Source organism: Squalius cephalus, assembly GCF_949319135.1.
Source record: "Squalius cephalus genome assembly, chromosome: 1".
NCBI classification, from domain to species: domain Eukaryota; kingdom Metazoa; phylum Chordata; class Actinopteri; order Cypriniformes; family Leuciscidae; genus Squalius; species Squalius cephalus.
Window position 1 is genome coordinate 36,731,984 of NC_137122.1, and position 19,851 is coordinate 36,751,834.

The 19,851-nt window shown below is 37.5% G+C and overlaps 1 protein-coding gene across 5 annotated transcripts in view; it reads left to right on the forward strand.

The window, feature by feature from the left end:
- thraa (thyroid hormone receptor alpha a) overlaps positions 1–17,126 on the forward strand; it is a 35,748-nt gene extending 18,622 nt beyond the window's left edge. Inside the window, exons 1-8 of one of the 5 annotated variants that reach the window (XM_079887953.1) lie at positions 564–735; positions 4,117–4,178; positions 4,655–4,776; positions 4,858–5,005; positions 7,306–7,511; positions 11,168–11,311; positions 12,170–12,428; positions 15,075–17,104. In XM_079887953.1, coding sequence (XP_079744079.1) covers positions 704–735; positions 4,117–4,178; positions 4,655–4,776; positions 4,858–5,005; positions 7,306–7,511; positions 11,168–11,311; positions 12,170–12,428; positions 15,075–15,325 — 1,224 coding nt within the window. In that variant the 5' untranslated portion in view covers positions 564–703 and the 3' untranslated portion in view covers positions 15,326–17,104. Of the gene's footprint in view, positions 1–563; positions 736–4,116; positions 4,179–4,654; positions 4,777–4,857; positions 5,006–7,305; positions 7,512–11,167; positions 11,312–12,169; positions 12,429–15,074 lie in introns of those variants that run through there. The other 4 variants (XM_079887955.1, XM_079887954.1, XM_079887952.1 and 1 more) reach the window with 4 other exon arrangements.
- The last annotated feature ends 2,725 nt before the right edge of the window (positions 17,127–19,851 follow it).

Genomic DNA, 19,851 nt, shown 5'->3' on the forward strand with positions numbered 1-19,851 from the left:
CTGATACAACAACAATAATAATAACTAATATTGTAATAAATGCAATAAATGAAAAATTAATAACAACAACAATAATAATTAGCATAATTATTATTGGTATTATTATAAAAATAAATTAAAATGTATGATAATGATAAAATAAAAAAAACTTTTATTTAGTAACTAATAATTTGTATTATTATCATATAAATGATTAAGGACAAATATTTATTCAGAATAATGCAAAATATTAGATATGAATTGATACACTGAAGATGTGTACAACACTGTGTGTCCGGCTCTAACATAGTTCCTTTTGATGATTTATGCATGAATGTATAAATATGCTAGAAACTCTAAAGCTGAATATTAGTATTCGGTTTTTGTAGTATGTGCAAATAACAGCACTGACTGCACCACTCATTATTTAGCTAAAGACAGAGGGTCCTTTGCTTCATTGTGTATGATTTTGTCGGACAGAAACCGTGAGAGAGTTAAGAGGAAGATGAGAGCTGAGGGTTAGTGATGGAGGAGGGGTGGGGCTCACAGGGCTGATGCACAGGAGCTGTGGCAGGAGGAGGAGTGTGTGTGTGTGTGTGTGTGTGTGTGGAGGGAGAGAGGGATGGGTTGGGGTTGGTGAGAGAAGTGTCATCCTACCAGCTCAGAGTCCCTGTTACTGCAGATAGATTGCTGACAGCTTGGCAAGAGGAGGGAGACTGCAATCATGCACATTTTACAGCCCTATTATGTCAACAGGTTAGAATATAAATGTTCTTTCTCCATCCATCCCATTCCTTCTGTTTGTTCAGTTGTGTCTGTTGATGTACGGGCAGATTGTCAGTTGGACTTAATGCTGTTCTGTCCGAGAGGGTAGAGAGAAAAGATTACTTTAAAAAAGATTTTGTGTGTGTTTGTGTGTTTAATGAAACTCAAATCCCACATATCTGATGATGTTTGAATATATTGCATTTGATAGTAAGTTTTCACGTTCGTTTCAGTTATTTGCTACGTTTGCAGTCATGTTGTTGGTTTTGAGTTCAGTAGACTGCCATGTTTTGGTCATTGGTTATGTAACACAATCTTATCTTCATGCAGTATATGAATAATGTAACACTCTATTGTATCTTCATAATTATTATGTTGAGTGATACTGATATGGATACTATCGATGTTGATGTGTTCAGCTCCATACACACAAGCATTGCCTTGCGTGAACTGGACTGTGCACAGGTTCATTTGCTGTATCCTGCTAGGGAGTTCATAACCTCCACATGTAGACAGAGACATTTGTTGTTATTCACTACCAACTGAGGTACTTGCGTGAAAGTGCTGCTTATGTTTTTTTTGGGGGGTAGTCACATGAATTTAACACTTTAAACGGGTTTGTGGTTTGATCTAATGCTGTTCTTTCCGTTTTACAATGTGATGCAACAATGTTGACAGACAAATTAAGGCGGTCAGCTGGGGTTTTTAATGCAGTGTGAAATTATTTTAAAACAGTGCCACCGCATGGTCACCACATGTACTTATTTTTCACACTTAGTTTTAACTACAGCCAAAAATGAAAAAAGTTTGTCATCTTTAACTCACCCTCTTGTTGTTCCAACCCTGAATTATTTTCGTCCATTGAATATAAAAGAAGATATTTTGAAGAATGTTTGTAACCAAACTGTTTTGGTCCCCATTGACTTCCACTGTAGCCTATTGAGAAAAAAAAAGAGAGACACATTTCTCAAAATGACTTACTTTATGTTCCACAGAAGAAAGAAAGTCATACAGGTTTGGGTTGACATGAGGGTGAGTAAATTATGACCTAATTAACATTTTTAGGTGAACTATCCCTTTTAAGGCGAAGTGTTTAATTTAAAAAAAAAAAAACACTTTGTCCTGTCTGAGTTAGCATCAGGGCCGTAGCTAGAGGATTCGGGCCCCCTGAAAAAATATATTGATGTGGGCCCCCACCACCCTCCACCAATATCATACATGTACTGGACAATAGATAGCATGGAGGCCCACATATAACAGAAGATGGTGATGTTGCTGTAAAACCTTTATTTTAAAAGTTAAATGTTTATATACAAATTTAAACTGATAAAAACTAACAAAAAGCAAGAAATTGTTACATAATAATAAACCAATTTTAAAAAAGTTACAGCAAAATAATGTGTTTTTCCGATCAGTCTGCTATAATTCATAAATTAAAAAGTAAACGCATTGTGGTGCGCACCGATAATGAAGAGTGACAGAACCCGGCAGGCTGTAGCGTACGGTAGTTTTCTTATTCCCAGCGAAATAATACAACCTGTCTTTAAAGGGATACTCCACTTTTTTTGGAAACAGGCTAATTTTACAACTCCCCCAGAGTTAAACAGTTGAGTTTTACCGTTTTCGAATCCATTTAGCCGAACTCCGGGTCTGGCGGTACCACTTTTAGCATAGCTTAGCATAGATCCTTGAATCGGACAAGACCATTAGCATCTCTCTCAAAAAAATGACCAAAGAGTTTCGATATTTTTTCTATTTAAAAGTTGACTATTCTGTAGTTACATCGTGTACTAAGACCGACGGAAAATATAAAGTTGCGATTTTCTAGGCTGATATGGCTAGGAACTATACTCTCATTCCTGCATAATAATCAAGAAACTTTGCTGCCGTACCATGAGTGCAGCAGGCGTAATGATATGACGCAGCACCTGAAAATAGTCCCCAGCTCAGTAACTTCCAACGTGACCGGGACTAAGTTTGTCTAACCTATTAGACCTATTTTCAGGCGCTGCGTCATATCATTACGCCTGCTGGACCCATGGTACGGCAGCAAAGTTTCTTGATTATTACGCAGGAATGAGAGTATAGTTCCTAACCATATCAGCCTAGAAAATCGCAACTTTATATTTTCCGTCGGTCTTAGTACACGATGTAACTACAGAAGAGTCAAGTTTTAAATAGGAAAAATATCGAAACTCTTTGGTAATTTTTTTGAGAGAGATGCTAATGGTCTTGTCCGATTCAATGATCTATGCTAAGCTATGCTAAAAGTACCGCAAGACCCGGAGATCGGCTAAATGGATTAGAAAACGGTAAAACTCTGGGGGAGTTGTAAAATTAGCCTGTTTCCAAAAAAAGTGGAGTATCCCTTTAAGAACATCTTGATCGACTGAGATACAACAACTCTCCTGGCCTCCCTCTCCTTCTTTTCATGGCGTTTCTGGTACCCTGATTTATGTTTTCTTTTCCCCGACGTTTAGTCAGTCAGTCTCCTGCTCTTCCACCAAGTTCATCGTTAACTTCAGGCACTGCCGCCTCAACTCTGATTGGTTCTGTTCACGAGCTGGGGTGGGACTTACAATTGTATTGGGTCCATCTGATGTTTCTCACTGACTGAATAATTAATCAATCAAGACTAATAAAACTTAATTAAGATCGGACTAAAACATTTTTTGGGAGGTAAGAGAAGCAGATATTTTGGAAAAATATTTAACCAAATTGCATGTTTTTGTGGTTTTCATTTAAATCTGAGGCATACAACTAATATAAATATTAGAATTATTCATACAACAGGGGCCTATGTAGTATAACTGGATTTGCTATAATTGTCACCACCTTGACTGCCTGTTTGTCTAAACAAGTGGAGTGTTTGGTAATTGTTCTGTTTGATGACGCTATATAGTATCAGTTTTACCGTTAGACCTTAATACATACTGTAAATAAATTTCCATACTGGAAATAATAAGGGAATACAAATTACACTCGTTCAAGTGAAGACTGGAGTAACCATGTTGAAAATTCAGCTTTGCATCACAGGAATAAATTACGTTATAAAATATTCAATATATATATTGAATTAGAAAATATTTGAGATATTTCACAATATTTCTTATTTTATTTTATTACATTTTATAATATTACAAATTTTTGATCACATAAATCTAACCTTAAATGTGGGCATAAAAGACTTTCAAAAATATAAAAAATCATACGGACTTCAAACTTTTCAGCTGTTGTGTATATAGGAGGCTTTTTTACATTTTAGATTTTAAAAAGCTTGTGTAAAATGTCAGTCTTGTGAAATAGTAAATGAAAATCTGATTATTTCTGATTCTACTGTATACAGTACTTATCTCTCCCTTCTCTCATCAGGTGGCCAAATGGAGTGAAAAGAAAAAGAAAGAATAGTCAATGCTCTATGCAGAGCACGTCTGGTAAGGATTTTGGATATGCTGTCACTGCAGTCTAAACCCAAATATTTTGGGCTTATGATGTCCAAACGTACCCCCTCCTTTTTTGGAGCAAAGCGTATTTTAAATGCAACTTCCAAAAATAAATATTTCTATCTTTGAGAATTATGTTAAAGCATGATTATTCTAGGTAAATGTATTTGTCTGTAACGCCGTGGCAGAAATCACTCCAAAATGTCTCTGTTTAGTCAGTTCAGCTGAGTTGCACCATCTGCAGATCATTTTGGAATAAATGTAAAAAAATTCTGTTATCATCTTCTCACCATCATGATGCTTGAAATATGTATGATTTCCCAGAACACAAAAGGAGTTATTAACAATTTGACAATCAGTTTTGTAGAAATGGTCTCTCAGGGTTGTAGAGGTGGTGTGTGTTTGTGTGTGTGTGTGTGTGTGTGTGTATTCTGCTGTAACAGCCCATTTTCCTCCTTATCTTCTAGTGAATAGCATCTCTGTTCTAGGGTATGTTCCCAGCTACCTGGAGAAAGATGAGCCATGTGTGGTGTGCGGGGACAAGGCCACCGGCTACCATTACCGTTGCATCACATGTGAGGGCTGCAAGGTGAGATTTCCAACCCATGAACCGCTTGACTCTCAATCACAGTCTGTACTTACTCATTAATTTGCTTCCTTCTGCTCTTAGGGTTTCTTCAGGAGGACAATACAGAAGAATCTTCATCCTTCCTATTCTTGTAAATATGACAGCTGCTGCATCATTGATAAAATCACCCGCAACCAGTGCCAGCTGTGCCGCTTCAAGAAGTGCATCTCGGTGGGCATGGCCATTGACTGTGAGTGTTCACCCACACATGTTGAGTTTTTGTGTTTCATGAGGATTCTCCTAGACATAATGATTTTTATACTTTAAATTATATCCCCTAAACCTAAATCTTACATAAAACATACTGCGTTTTTACATTTTCAAAAAACCCCAAAATTTAGTATGATTTAGTTTCATGGGGGCCAAAGTTTTTTTCACCACAACATAAAAAATGTCAGGTTTTACTATCCTTGTGGGGACGTTTGGTTCCAGTTTTTATTTTATTGCTAATAACATAACAGATCATCAAAAGTGCACATTTCATCATATTTTCAATTGTGCTTGCACAATACACAAAATCACAAAGAACCCTTTTCACTACACAAAATGAGTGTTTCATCAATATAAATGTTCTATTCACAGTAACTGCCTTTTATAAAGCCCTTACTATCAAACTTTTGATTTGCATCTCTTCTCGTTCAGTTTCATACATTTGTCTATTATTTAATCCCACTGATCTTAATGGTTAATCAGTGGATCATTTGGTACATCTATAGATTTCTATAGATATTGATTCGGTGGAGTCCAGTGTGGACATAGATTTTATAGAACTTGTTTGCAATTTTTGATATGTATTACCAAATGTAATGAATTCTTTTTCATAAGTGATTGCCAGCAAACTCTGTTCTAGAACACATCTACTTAATCACACCCTTTGAAAACACACTAAATAGATACTACAGGTTTTTTTTTTATTCGCTTTGGTATGATTATCACAAGTAAGGTGTACATTTTCAAAACTCTTAGTACAAAAATCCAAACTGATCACACTTGTAACACAACTAGTCATTCTTTCAAAACCTGACCTCATGCTTTCAATACAGTTATACACTTTTCAGTCCACATAATCACTGTTTCAAACACAAGATTATTGTAATATGTAATGAGAACATTTGGTTTAATTACAGAAACACAACAGTATGATCTTCTTTCAATTTAGTACAAAGGCAAATTTCTCTGTATCTTTCTCTCTCTCTCTCTCTCTTCTCTCTCTCTCTCTCTTGCTCTCTCTCTCTCTCACACACACACACACACACACACACACACACACACACACACACACACACACACACACACACGCGTGTGCACACACTTTGAACATCGTGTTGGTTATTATCTATAAATCACTTATGTAAAAAGAATTCAAACATTTGGTTATCCATATCAGAAATTACAAACAAGTTCTATAGAAACTGTGTATTGAATCAATATCTATAGAAATCTATAGATGTACCAAATGATTCATTGATTAACCATTAAAATCATTTGGATTAAATAATAGACAAATGTATTAAACTGAACAAGAAGAGATGCAAAAGTTTGATAGTAAGAGCTTTATGAAAGGCAGTTACTGTGAATGAAACATTTATGTAGATGAAACACTTATTTTGTGTTGTGAAAAGGATATTTTGTGTATTGTGCTAACACAATTGAACATGATGAAATGTTTGAAAAAAGTGCACTTTTGATGATCTGTTGTGATATTAGCACTAAGAGTTTTGAAAATGTACACCTAACTTGTGAAAATAGTACCAAAGCGAATAAAAAAAACTGTATTACAAACGTTATGTTTTTATGTCAATTGTGTAATTTTAGGTAATGATAGTGTATTTTCTAATGTGGCACCTATAGCCTGCGTTACTGTAATTATTTCAGCAACAAGGCTGATTTGAAACATGTGTCTTGAATTGTTTGACATTGAATGAACTGATTGTTAAAAGACAGACAGACAGACGATAGATAGATAGATAGATAGATAGATAGATAGATAGATAGATAGATAGATAGATAGATAGATAGATAGATAGATAGATAGATGGATAAATAGATAGATAGATGGATAGATAGATAGATAGATAGATGGATAGATAGATAGATGGATAAATAGATAGATAGATGGATAGATAGATAGATAGATAGATGGATAGATGGATAGATAGATGGATAGATAGATGGATGGATGGATGTAATTGTGTATATATACGGTAGATATAGATATGCATCTGTGTGTTTGTGTGTGTGTATATATATATATATAAACACTAAGTTTTAATTCAGCATAATCTGATGTTGAGATTTCTGTCTCAGTAAAAATGACATATTACTCTATGAAAGGCATTGTCAAAAAATACATTTATAAATGTGGCCTTTGAAAAAACCTGCTATAATCTCCATACACATAATAACATTACATAACATTGTCTGTCATTTCCTGTTTAGTACTGAGAGTATTAAATGAGTGATTGTGCGAGTGATTCATGTCCCTGGCAGTGGTGCTGGATGATTCAAAGCGTGTGGCCAAGAGGCGTCTGATCGAGGAAAACCGGGAACGGAGGAAGAAAGAGGAGGTTGTGAAAACGCTGCACAATCGACCTGAGCCCACCGTCACGGAGTGGGAGCTCATTCGTATGGTGACAGAGGCTCATCGCCACACCAACGCCCAGGGCCCTCACTGGAAACAGAAACGCAAGTTCCTAGTAAGAGGCCTGGTTGTGTCTGTATGTCTGTGATCATGAGACCTTGTCAAAGTACATGCATAGCATTATTTACTATATTGTACAGGTGGGTGGGTTCTTCTCAGCTAGATCTCGAATAACCTCTAGCTCTCATCTCTGCAGACAGCTTTTGTACACAAATGTACCTCACGAAAAACTGATTTCGGACAGACTGCAGCATAACGGTTTAACAAAGTACTACAAAATAGAGAGAGATTTGATGAGAACTAAGTGAATCTTTAATCACTTTAATAGTAATTTCTACCTAGGAATAACATAAAAAGTAGATAACGTTGGTCAAAAACATGAGTATAACCGCCATCTTTATTTATTTTTTTTGTTTAACTGCCACAGAATGGAATGCACAAGATTGTGGGATATCAAAGGCTGCATTTAAAATTCGATCAGATGAAGGTATCTCAGGAGAAGGTAACATTGGATTCGGACGTGGATTCGTCCTCCTAAGGCAGTATTTTTAAGCTCTCGAATGCAGCTATTGACCGAAGAGCTCTTAAATGACCCTAAAACAATCAGATAAATTAGTTTGAGGATGGATGAATGGATTCATTTGTCATCAGAGTTAAATTTGTTTGGTTAGTGTGCACACAAGCGAATTGCACCGAGTTTAGATTTATTTGATCAAAAAGACAGTAAAAACTAATATCGTGAAATAGTATTACAATGTAAAATAACGGTTTTCTATTTGAATATATTTTAAAATGTATTTATTGCTGTGATGGCAAAGCTGTATTCTCAGCATCATTACTCCAGTCGTCACTGTCACATGATCCTTCAGAAATCATTCTAATATGATGATTTGTTGCTCAAGAAACATTTCTGATTAGTATTAACGTGGAAAATTGATTACAGTTTTTTTTGTAACATTATATGTGTATTTACTGTAATTTAAAAAAAATATTATTAAAAAAATCTATGCTGAATAAAAGTATTGATTCACTTTTAAATGTATTATATATATATATATATATATATATATATATATATATATATATTTACTGACCCCAAACTTTTGAAGGTTAGTATGTTTTCCACTGTATGCTATGCCATCATAGTAAAAGTGCATTAATAGCTGTCAAAATGACACTATAGCTTTATTTCCAATTGTTGCAAATTTCAAAGATTGCTATTGATTTAGATACTTTAAAAAAACATACAAAACATACATGCGGTCACAAGTAGTGGCTGTAGTATCACATGATGCAGGAGAATCCAATCAAACACTTATTTATTGATCCTCAAAGGAACATGTAGGTGCGAACTAACACACAACCACATAAACAGACGATTCCAGGCAATGAAACAAAGGAAACTGAGGGCTTAAAGGGGTGGTTGATTATGATTTCACTTTTCTAACTCTAGTTAGTGTGTAATGTTGCTGTTTGAGCATAAACAACATCTGCAAAGTTACAGCACTCATAGTTCAAAGCAAAGGGAGATATTTTATTTTAAAGGAGTCATAACCTAGTATTACCTTGGATACCTACTGCTGTATTATAGTCTTTCAGGCCCTTCTAAAAAAGAAAAGTGGAAAAAAAATAAACACATAGCTCCTCAGACCCTTATTTCTGAAGGCATTATTGTCTCGCGAGATCTGATGCGATATTTTGGCTGTCGTGGATGGTCATTTTAATAATGCAAATGAGGGGCGCGTTGATTGGTGGCAGGAAGGAGGGGGGTTGACACCGCAGGTAACGCTTTAGCATATCATTCCAAAATGACATCATGGCGCAAGTTATGAATTTACCCGACCTGGCCGCGACCGGCTTCCCGGCCAGTGTATAAGTATGAGGCGCCGTTTAGGGCTTAAATCAAACTTCATTCACGCACACATATATGAAACACGCTTGCATACATACTAAGTAGTCACACATACATGTATATGAACTCTCCACGCACATACTCATATGAGACGCGAGCACACACACACAAACTCACGCACATACTCATATAAGACGCGAGCACACACACACACAAACTAGACGGCGCCTCATATATAAGCGTTAGGCAATCAATATACAATAGCCGAATTCATGATGATCTCAGTCATTTGTTGTTTGCAAAGTAACGTTAGCAGCCATTCCCCATGTTTACCTCGAAGCTAATACTCCCGCTAGCATACAATAGCCGCATTAGCAGTTAGCTGCTGTTTGTTACACACAGTAGAGCAATAAAAACTCAGTCTTACCGTTTCAATTTCAGGCAAGTCTCTGATGGTTGGAATTGCACCTTTTTCCAAACAGAGCTTCGAGGCCAACTTCGCCTGATATTGCCCCAAATTTGTGTATGATTCCTGTGTGAACTGTATAGCGCAGACTCCTAACGATAAGCCAGTTGAAAGGGTTGTTGGGACAGCGTCATTAAAAATGAATTTCATCCACTGGTCCCTGATAGTTTGGTCCGTTTTTGGTAGAGAAAACACATTTACATGTTGTTTGTAGCAGTCAACCACAGAGCAACTCAGGTGTGTACTCGTTTCTCCATCTTTCTCGACTGAACTGAATATGAGGGGGAGAGGGGCAGGGCTTCCCGCGGCATAGGTTTGCGGTGTCCATATATGGTATATCCTGCCCCGTCATAACGTCAAGACGGGCCTGAAATCAAAATCTCGTATTTGAGTGCGCGTGCACGCGCGCTGGTTTATTTATCCTGAGGTAAACAAACGCTTCACTTTTAAATATCGGCTTCCCGGCCAGTGTATAATCGTTAGGCAATCATAACATACATTGATTCTCGTGGAAAAGTGAAAATTGCAGGTTATGACTCCTTTAAAGAAATTGCTTTTTAAGGACTACAACAAACGGCTGGTAAGGACTACACGACATTCCTCCAGGGTTAGTGACATGAACCCTAAAATTTACATAAACCCCGACCCTGGGAACACGATTTATAGATTATCAAGACAGAATATGCTAATCAATGACTAGAAGATATCTACACATAAGCTAAACAAATTCATCAACTAACCATTCAGAAATGTTGTCTACATGTTGTCACATATTCTTGAGTCTCTCCATCTTTGTCTGACTCCGGTTTGAACATAAAAGGCTAAAAGTTTTTTAAATTTCCAGTGCATGTCTGTGTGAGGTAAAAGGACACAATCAGTTGTAGCTCCGCCCCCTGTGCTGGGAGCAGAAGCTCATTTGCATTTAAAGAGACAGACACAAAAACAGTGCGTTTTTGCTCACCCTCAAAAAGTGACAATTTTAACATGCTATATAAAAATATCTGTCGGGTATTTTGAGCTAAAACTTCACATACACACTCTGGGGACATCAGAGACTTATTTTACATCTTGTGAAAAGGGCATTATACCACCCCTTTAAATACAAAGAGGGAGTAATCATGGTAAAACAGAACCAGTGCAGGAACTAAACTACCAGGGAGAGTAATAATGATCAGGAACCCAGGCAAAATGGGAACAGGGAAAATAGAACCAAAACACAATGAAACTAAACAGACATAGAACTACACGTTACACACACATCATTCTCACAAATTTGGTAAAAATGAAATGTATTGTTTCTTAAGGTGGGGCCAGTAAATATGTAGAAAATGTGAATGTTGTCCTGTTGTTGAACCTTATTTCACTCCGAACCTATTCATTGTTTGTCTTTCAGCCAGAAGACATTGGGCAGTCTCCAGCACCCACATCAGACAACGACAAAGTCGACCTGGAGGCCTTCAGTGAATTCACCAAGATCATCACCCCTGCCATCACACGAGTTGTGGACTTTGCCAAAAAACTGCCCATGTTCTCTGAGGTCAGTGTCTGTTGTTGTAGGGCACTGCACAAAAAAACAACTCTCCATCAGCTTGAAAAAGCCTCTGCACAGCTAATAGTTATTCCATAAATGCACATTTTCATAAACAACACTGTTCTGCATTATTGCGGCAATTGTCATACAGAGACCGCTGTGACAGAGCAATTATCTTCTCGGCTCCAGCTGTCCCTGTACTTTTTGAACCACGACTGCTTGTGTGTTTCATCTTCTTTGCTACCACATTTGAGTAATGGCTTCATTCTGGGCTGTTGCTGTGCTTTCAATCACTTAATTTGCCACTCTAATTGCTCATGTGAACACATGATGATCTCAAATGACCACTTGTTATCTTGTTACATTGGAGGACATTGAAGCCTTTAGTTTAATTGCACTAGGAATCCCAAATGACCACCTTTTTTTTAAAGGTCAGATGGCAGGAAAATAAGGATTGTTTTTTTTCTGATAACAATTTTCATAATAATTTTAAATGTATTACTTATAAAAGTATAAATTTACATGTATGATAATTTTTATATTTATAATATATTTGTAAAATACTTTATTATTAAAATTTTTCACACATATAAATGAAAAAGACACACATATTAAATGAAAAAGAAAATGTATTATAATTAAATAGAAACTTATATACTGCCAAAAATGTCATAACCTGGAAAAATCTTTCAATTTCAGCATAACCCCATCTATGTTAGTCAGGTTGATTTATTTATTTTTCTTCCTTAAGTTGTTGACCAGCACAATTCACAATCAAATAGTGAACCATCCTTGTTTTTGAGCCTCGAAAGATATCATGTGTTCTGTAAAAGCACAAGAATCAGTTCCTCCACTTGTGTCCAGCTGCCCTGTGAAGACCAGATTATCCTGCTGAAAGGCTGCTGTATGGAGATCATGTCCTTGCGTGCAGCGGTGCGGTATGACCCAGAGAGCGAGACGCTGACCTTAAGCGGAGAGATGGCTGTTAGTCGAGAGCAGCTGAAGAATGGAGGGTTAGGAGTGGTGTCTGATGCCATCTTTGATTTGGGCAAGAGCCTGTCACAGTTTAACCTGGATGACTCGGAGGTGGCGCTGCTGCAGGCTGTGCTTCTCATGAGCTCAGGTGAGATGGACTGAGAGCTGCTATAGCCATACATGGGTTTCTAAGAATCATCACAATTAATCATAAGCTCTTGAAGGGATATGGTTCACCCAAAAATTAGTAAAAAAAAGTTTTATCATCATTTCACCCTTATGTCATTTTAAATCTGCATGACATTTTTTCTTCTCCCATGGAATATAAAAGGAGAATTTTTGAATTTCAAATTTCAAAAGTTATTGTTCCCTTGCCCTCCACTGCTAGACTGGGTAAACCCAGCCCGATCTGCCGGTGATTTGATTTCGCCCTGCAGCTCAGGCTGGAAACATTCTTCTATCCTGCTTCCGTTACAAATCTGCAGGGACCAATCACAAACTGGCTTATCCACCTGGCGCGCTATTGGCAGGTTTAATCCAATCCAATTCCTTTTAACCTCTAGATGGTGCTCAATGGCTTCTTTAGTTTAGCAAACAAATCGCTCGAGTGGGTGTAAATACCACTCACTTTCATGTTTTTTTTTGCACAACCTGCAAAAATCGCTCGATGCCATTGGTGCTTCTGCAAACCACTGATCAATGCTTCAAACCAACACGGTTGTTGACACGTTTCCTGTCTGGAGTTTTCGCTGCAAAGTACGTCACCTGGATCGTTGGTCTGATTGGTTGAAGGACTATCCAATTGCGTACAGAGTCTTTTGAACTACTGTATGCCCGTTGATCACGCCTCTTGTGCAGGAGAAAATACAGAGCAGACTCCCCAGACTAATTTTCAATCTTAAAAGATTGTGCTTGGTCTGGTGATAGCCAAACTACTCCACTGCAGCTTTCAAATCAAATATGGTTTACTAAGGCTACATTCAGACTGTCAGTCCAAATCTGATTTTTGTGCATATCCGATTGAAGTTTGATCAGATTTAGCAAGTGTGAACGGCAAAAAATCACATGAAATGCGTTTCGAGCAACATTCATATGTGGTTTGAAATCTTATTAAAAGCGCATTTCTGGAAATGCGTCTAGTCTGACCGCTCTGATTGGATTTTGCATAGTTTATGTGTCTTTCTCACACCACGTAAAATGTAAATGTCAGACATTGTCAAAGTAAACATGCTGAAAGTTGCTGCAGAAACAATGTTGTGCTGTTGTATAGTGCCGGATGAGCAGAAGACAATAAAATGGAGTCAAAGTCAAAGTCAAAATTTATTTATAAAGCACTTTTTAAAAACAGCAAGTGTTTATCAAATTGCTCTACATACATATCACATATCAATGATACAAACAATCCGCACCACACAGAAGAAAACAATAAGACACAATAAAAAAAGCAACTCTCACATAGCGTCAAATGCCAGACTATAAAATTAAGTTTTTAGGCTAGATTTAAAAACAGCAAGTGTTTGAACCTATCTAATGTAGAGGGGCAAACTATTCCAGAGCTTCGGTGCCGCCACTGCAAATGCTCGGTCACCCCTGCCCTTCAATTTTACCCGTGGGACAACTAAAAGACAATGCAGACCTAAGTGCTCTTAGAGGAGCATACAGCTTGATCAGGTCAGAAAGATATTTAGGTGCTGAAACAAACACCAAAATCTTAAAATGACTCCTGAAATGGACAGGTAAGCAGTGAAGAGAGGCGAGAACATGTTGACATGGACATGGAGACACGTTTTGAGACCGTCGGAAGACGACAGCACGGAATAAATCTGCACCAGCCTCTTTCTGCCGCTGTCTCATAAGACGCAGTAGTCCAGCACGCGACTACACATTGTCATGTTGTAAATAAGACAACATCTGTATTGCAAACCCCTCCACATTGCTGTTGTTGTTGTTTTTGGTGTATACTACCAACGCAACGTCATTTCCATAGAAACCAATGCAGATATTCCGGAAAACAAAAGAGCAGCATGGGACACATGGGTTCACAATTTGGACAGTAAATAATTTACATCAGATTCCAATCGGATACACAAATAATTGGATTTGAACTGACAGTGTGAATGATGCTTATGTAAGTGTAACCGGTCCTAATCGACCCGCTCTAAGAGGGATTCGCACAGCTCTTACTGGCCTACGACAGTTACACTCAACCCCCTAAACCTCAATCCCATCCAGGACAACAGCACCAATTGTAACGGTTACATAATGTTTGTGACAAGACAAACAAACCAATGATGTTTCAGCAGCAATAGGAAGGACTTTAATTTAATTTGGTTCCTCACACAAAGCTTTTGTGTATCTTCATATAGCACATAGCACACATATGGACTGCTTTTGTGCTTTTATGTGTGGGATCAGTAACTGCTTTTATTTAACATCCATTCATGCTCAAGTGAATTGTGTTACAGAAATTCTTGATGTATAACATTTTAAATAAATCAGTAGTCTGTTCGACATAGCCCATAGTCAAATGATTTACCTTTGTGCAAAAATCGCATTAATATAACACTTATTAAATATTGGTTTTGCATATCAGTTATCAGTAAATCTCCTTGTGTTAAATGGGAAAAACAACATATGGGTTTTAAACCAGAGGAGAGTGAGTAAATGATGAAATATTGTTTTATTTGGGGGTGAACTATCCCGTTAACTTTCCATTACCCTTTCTGTTATGACCTCCTGACAGCATCTTTAAAGACGAGTTCACTTTAATTTTTAATTTTTGTCCATTACACAGATCGTTCTGGACTCACATGTGTGGAAAAGATCGAGAAGTGTCAGGAGATGTACCTGTTAGCATTCGAGCACTACATCAACCATCGCAAGCACAACATCTCTCACTTCTGGCCCAAGCTGCTGATGAAGGTGACGAACCTGCGCATGATCGGCGCCTGTCACGCCAGCCGCTTCCTGCACATGAAAGTGGAGTGTCCCACAGAACTCTTCCCCCCGCTCTTCCTAGAGGTCTTCGAGGATCAGGAGGTGTGACTGAGAGCCACAGGGAAAATTTAGGAGGGGAAAAAAGGGGGCAAAACTGATCATGAATTTATTTTCTCGAAGCATACCAGAAGCATTTGATTTTTTCCATCCTCATGCAATGCCGAATCGGGACATGTACTTTATTTTGCACCGTCGGTCCCTCATCAGCTTTGTCTGGGAAATGTTTTGGGTTGTCGGCCTCCACACCTTTCGACCCCACAGTCACTTGCCATTCAGATTCCTTCCACAGGCGGACAAAAAGCTAGCATGCATCAACCTACCTCTCGTACCAACATACCTCCCATCCTCAGAAGGAGCTTATTATAAAAACGTGACAAAGAAAGCCACTCTTTCAATATCTATTTCATAACCTGTTTCAGAAACGCTAGCTGTTGTTGTAAGGACAGAAGAAACTTCTTTGAGCAACATCAAACACCTACATTTGGGCTCTACACTATTAATCTACAAAATAATGCCAATTTTCCACAAATTACAGTAGTATTTTAGCATTCATCTTCCTTTTTGCACGCTCTCCTTTATAAACATAACTACCAGTGTGCACTTGTACACACTGTACAGACATTAACATGTTGTGTGAACTTCTCATACCTCATATACGCCAGCATACAAACATACATGTAGCAACATGTCCATACATGTATGTATGCTCACAATTCTACCTGCATCAACCCATCTTTCTTCTTAAAATGCAGTGTATACAGTTCTCATACACCTTCTTATCTATCATATCCACTTGTATTGGGTATGTTACTTAAGCTGAACATTTTGTGACATCTCTTGTTTCTTCCTGCTGCGTGACCCATATAGCTGTCGTGAGGTATCGGTCTTTCCTAGTGTTATCCAATTGAACTGACAGCTATATGCTGTATTTGAGACATGTATCTCCTCATCATGGCCTTCAGATGGCTCGTTGTGCTCATTTGTCTCATCAGATGGTAGAACCATAATGCTTTGAAATCTGGTGTTGCATAGTTACTTCAAAGAATACTATGGTATTGTCCAAAAAACATGGTAGTGCCATGGTACTTCTTTTTAGTAAAATCTTAATATTACCCCTGAAATCCATCCATCCTTTCTTTTTATCTGGACAACATTAGGAGTACAGGGTGGAAAATGATCCTAAGATAATCGGGTGAAAATTAGAATTTGTCAAATGATTAATAAAATTAGAAGCTAAGGGTTAGATAATAAGAGTTGTTAGGTACAACTAGTCTAAACATCAAAATAACCACTTCCACAAAAGGTGTTGTTTAATATGGAAATATGATTAGAATAAATACTGAAATAATTTTAGTATTTGAGAACTTCTGGATTATTTTGTTTTAGCTATAATGTTTCACAAATGAATCACCATTGTTATTGGAGCAGTCGAAATGGGCCCACCTTTCAGCCATTTTGGCTTCGGAAGTATTTTTTCCATTCATTTTCTCCATAAGAATTTTATACAAAAATATTTTGAACCAAACCAACCAGCTCCAAGATGAATCACAACAACAGCATCAGTTAATAATCTCAGAGCTTATTGTAGGTTTGTCTTGAAACTTTCAATATTTGGCATATTTTTTCTTAATGCATGTTATTGATCTTTAATCCATACACTTTTCTTTTCTTCACCTCGGTATGTGTATAATCATAATGTCATTAATCTTCCAGTGACTTCTCTATGATGATGTATGTTGGACTTCTCCAATCATTAAGTCCGCCCCTTTCTTACAGTTGACTGTAAGCTCACATTCAGATCTGCCTGCATCCCATCATCAACCAATTAAAAAAAAAAATTCTGATAGCCAATTTCACTTGGATGCGCGTTACAATACGAAAAAAAGATCTGTTGCTACTTTCGTTTAATCGTGACTTTAAAAATCTATTTCTCTATGGAGAAAACATGGGATTTTTACCTGCCTAAACAGCCACTATGAGGCTTTTTAATAAAACAAATTCACTAATTGCCAGTTTGCTGATAAACTGTTGGCTTAATCACTTTCTGAAAATCTGAAAATCATAAACAAGTATTTTGTCTCTAAATATATATTATATAATATAAAGGATTCTCATTAGTTACCAACATCTGCAACATTTAAAATTGGTTCTATTTTTTTTATTTATAAATAAATAACTTCAAAAAACGTTTTTTATTTTGCAGGGCATAGCGACAAACCGTTGCTTTGGAAAGTGTTGTAGTTGTGTTTTATGCTATTCCGTGTTTTGGGAGGGAAAAGAAAAACAACAAGGACTTTTAGCCATATTGTACCCTACATCTGAAAGGAGATACTTATGATCTCCCTAACCTCTTTGCAAGAGCAAATTAAATAATTGCACTTACCTCTCCTGTTTTCAAAAAGACTCTACCTCACCCCTCATCCCTGCATATATGTTCCTGCTTAAACCTGTACATAAACGTGCACATTTACACTAAAAAGTCACATAAATGTGATAGCAACCTCACTCATATGTGTATTCTGCTTTCCCTTTCACTTGCGATGTGGGACCAAGTCTTGTTCCCCGTTTCAGAGGACAGTAAGAATGTGCCAGGCTGAATGAATTCCGCAGTGCTGTAACAAACCTAACCGATTGCTCAGCAGATTACTTTGCTTTAAGGAAGCGCTGGAGAGGCAGCAGAAGAAGACGGCTCCTGCACAAGGTGAACCTCATTCCGGTCCCCGTGCCTCCAAACCCAAACTGTTAACATGCAACCGACCATCTCACACAAGAACTTTACATAAACTTTTGCCCAGCAAAGGACACAGCCAGACCCCCAATGCATCTCTTCAAATAGTTTAACCAGCATATTTTTTTTTTCTGGTTCAAATGCATAGCAGGGTTTCAGTGTCCTTTTTGACCGATACTGTGTCAGTATGGCTCTAGGAAGTGAGGCATGGCCTCCATTGAAAGTGACACAGAGGAACAAAAGGGCAGAAAGGACATCCTCACTGTGACTAGCTAAACTCAGGCATGGAGCTCCCATGAGGCCCCAGGCCATGCACCTGACTCAGGCTCAATCCTACCCACCAGCACTGCCCACAGTCACAATCTACTGCACCAGCAAGGGTCAGCTCAGCTGAGCCCTGCCCACAGACCCTTCGCTTGATAACGGGGAATCAGGAAGCCTTTTTTTTTTGCTGGATGTACAAACCTGGTTTACAGCACTTTTATTAAAACAGAATTCAGTCCTTTATGCCTAGCCAGATCATGAATATGTTGATTGAGACTTTGACTCTTAAAGGGGTCATATCATGATATTTTGAAATAAAAGTTTATTGTGCTATGAAATCATACTGTAACTTTCAGAACTCCTTCCCTCGTTCAGATTTAGGGTCAAACTTTTTATGCGTTTTGGCCGTTCATTTACACGACAAAGGTATTTTGGGGGCCAGAAAACGCAAACTTCTGAAAACTGTTTTCAAAGTGCAAGTTTTTGAAAATGATACCAATATTGTCTTTGTGTAAACTAAAAAAACTTGAATTTGTGAAAACGGTGATGTCATGTGTTCAGTCTAAGAGTGGTGCAGGAATGACGTACTCCGCCCTCCTACGTACTTCCGCACAATTTTCATTTCCCTTTAGTACTCCGTCTGGGTTTGCGTTATATTCGTGGGTTTTCTCCGGCCAAATTTTTACCGGTCCAATCAGCGAAGAGAGGGAGTGGCTGAGAACGATGACGTTGAGGTCGTGCGCTAGTTTGAGTTGTAGGGTTACGTCACGACCAAAAGTTAGCGATTGGTTATGGCAGATCCAGAATAACCCTGGGCAGATCCAATAGTTTTAAACTTCAACAGAGTACCCGCCTTCAACGGAGAGTGGCCAGACTCTCTGTACAAATGAAATGTATGAGAGTCTGGTAGGACCAGGCTAGGAGTGACGTAAATTTGTAGGCCAAATTGCGGAAACTAGTTTACAACAAGTTTAGGGTTTCAGGGAAGATTGAATCCAGTTTACAGACGAGAACATGCGAAACACAACGTGTTTCAATGCGAAAAGTTTTTTATGTAGATGACTTAAAGGAAAGGAAAGTTTATTTATATAGCACATTTCATACACTATGGCAATTCAATGTGCTTTACATAGAAAGGAATAAAAATAATCACAAAATAAAAGCAAGGAAAATTAAAACAGTTATTCAAAATGCTTTACATAGGAATTAAAATATCACACTATGGTAATTCACAGTGCTTTGCATTGAAAATGAGCACAAAATAAAAGCAAGGGAAATTAAAATAGTTATAAAAGGAATTAAAAGAGATAAGTGATAGAGTTATAAAATTAATTAGATTAAAATTAATTAAAGTAGTAAAAAGATGATACATAGAATAAACTTCACATCTGGCAAAACACCGATGTATCTTATTTTGCATATAGTTTTACTCTTACACTGTGTCTGTGGTGTTTATTCGGCGTAGAATTCCATTGGACGTCTCCGTCTTAAAGGCTCAAGAACCATTCAAAATTATATTTTGACTATTGTCGGAGCAAAAATTTATAAATAAATAAGTGGACCTCAGGGAGGAAAATGTAAT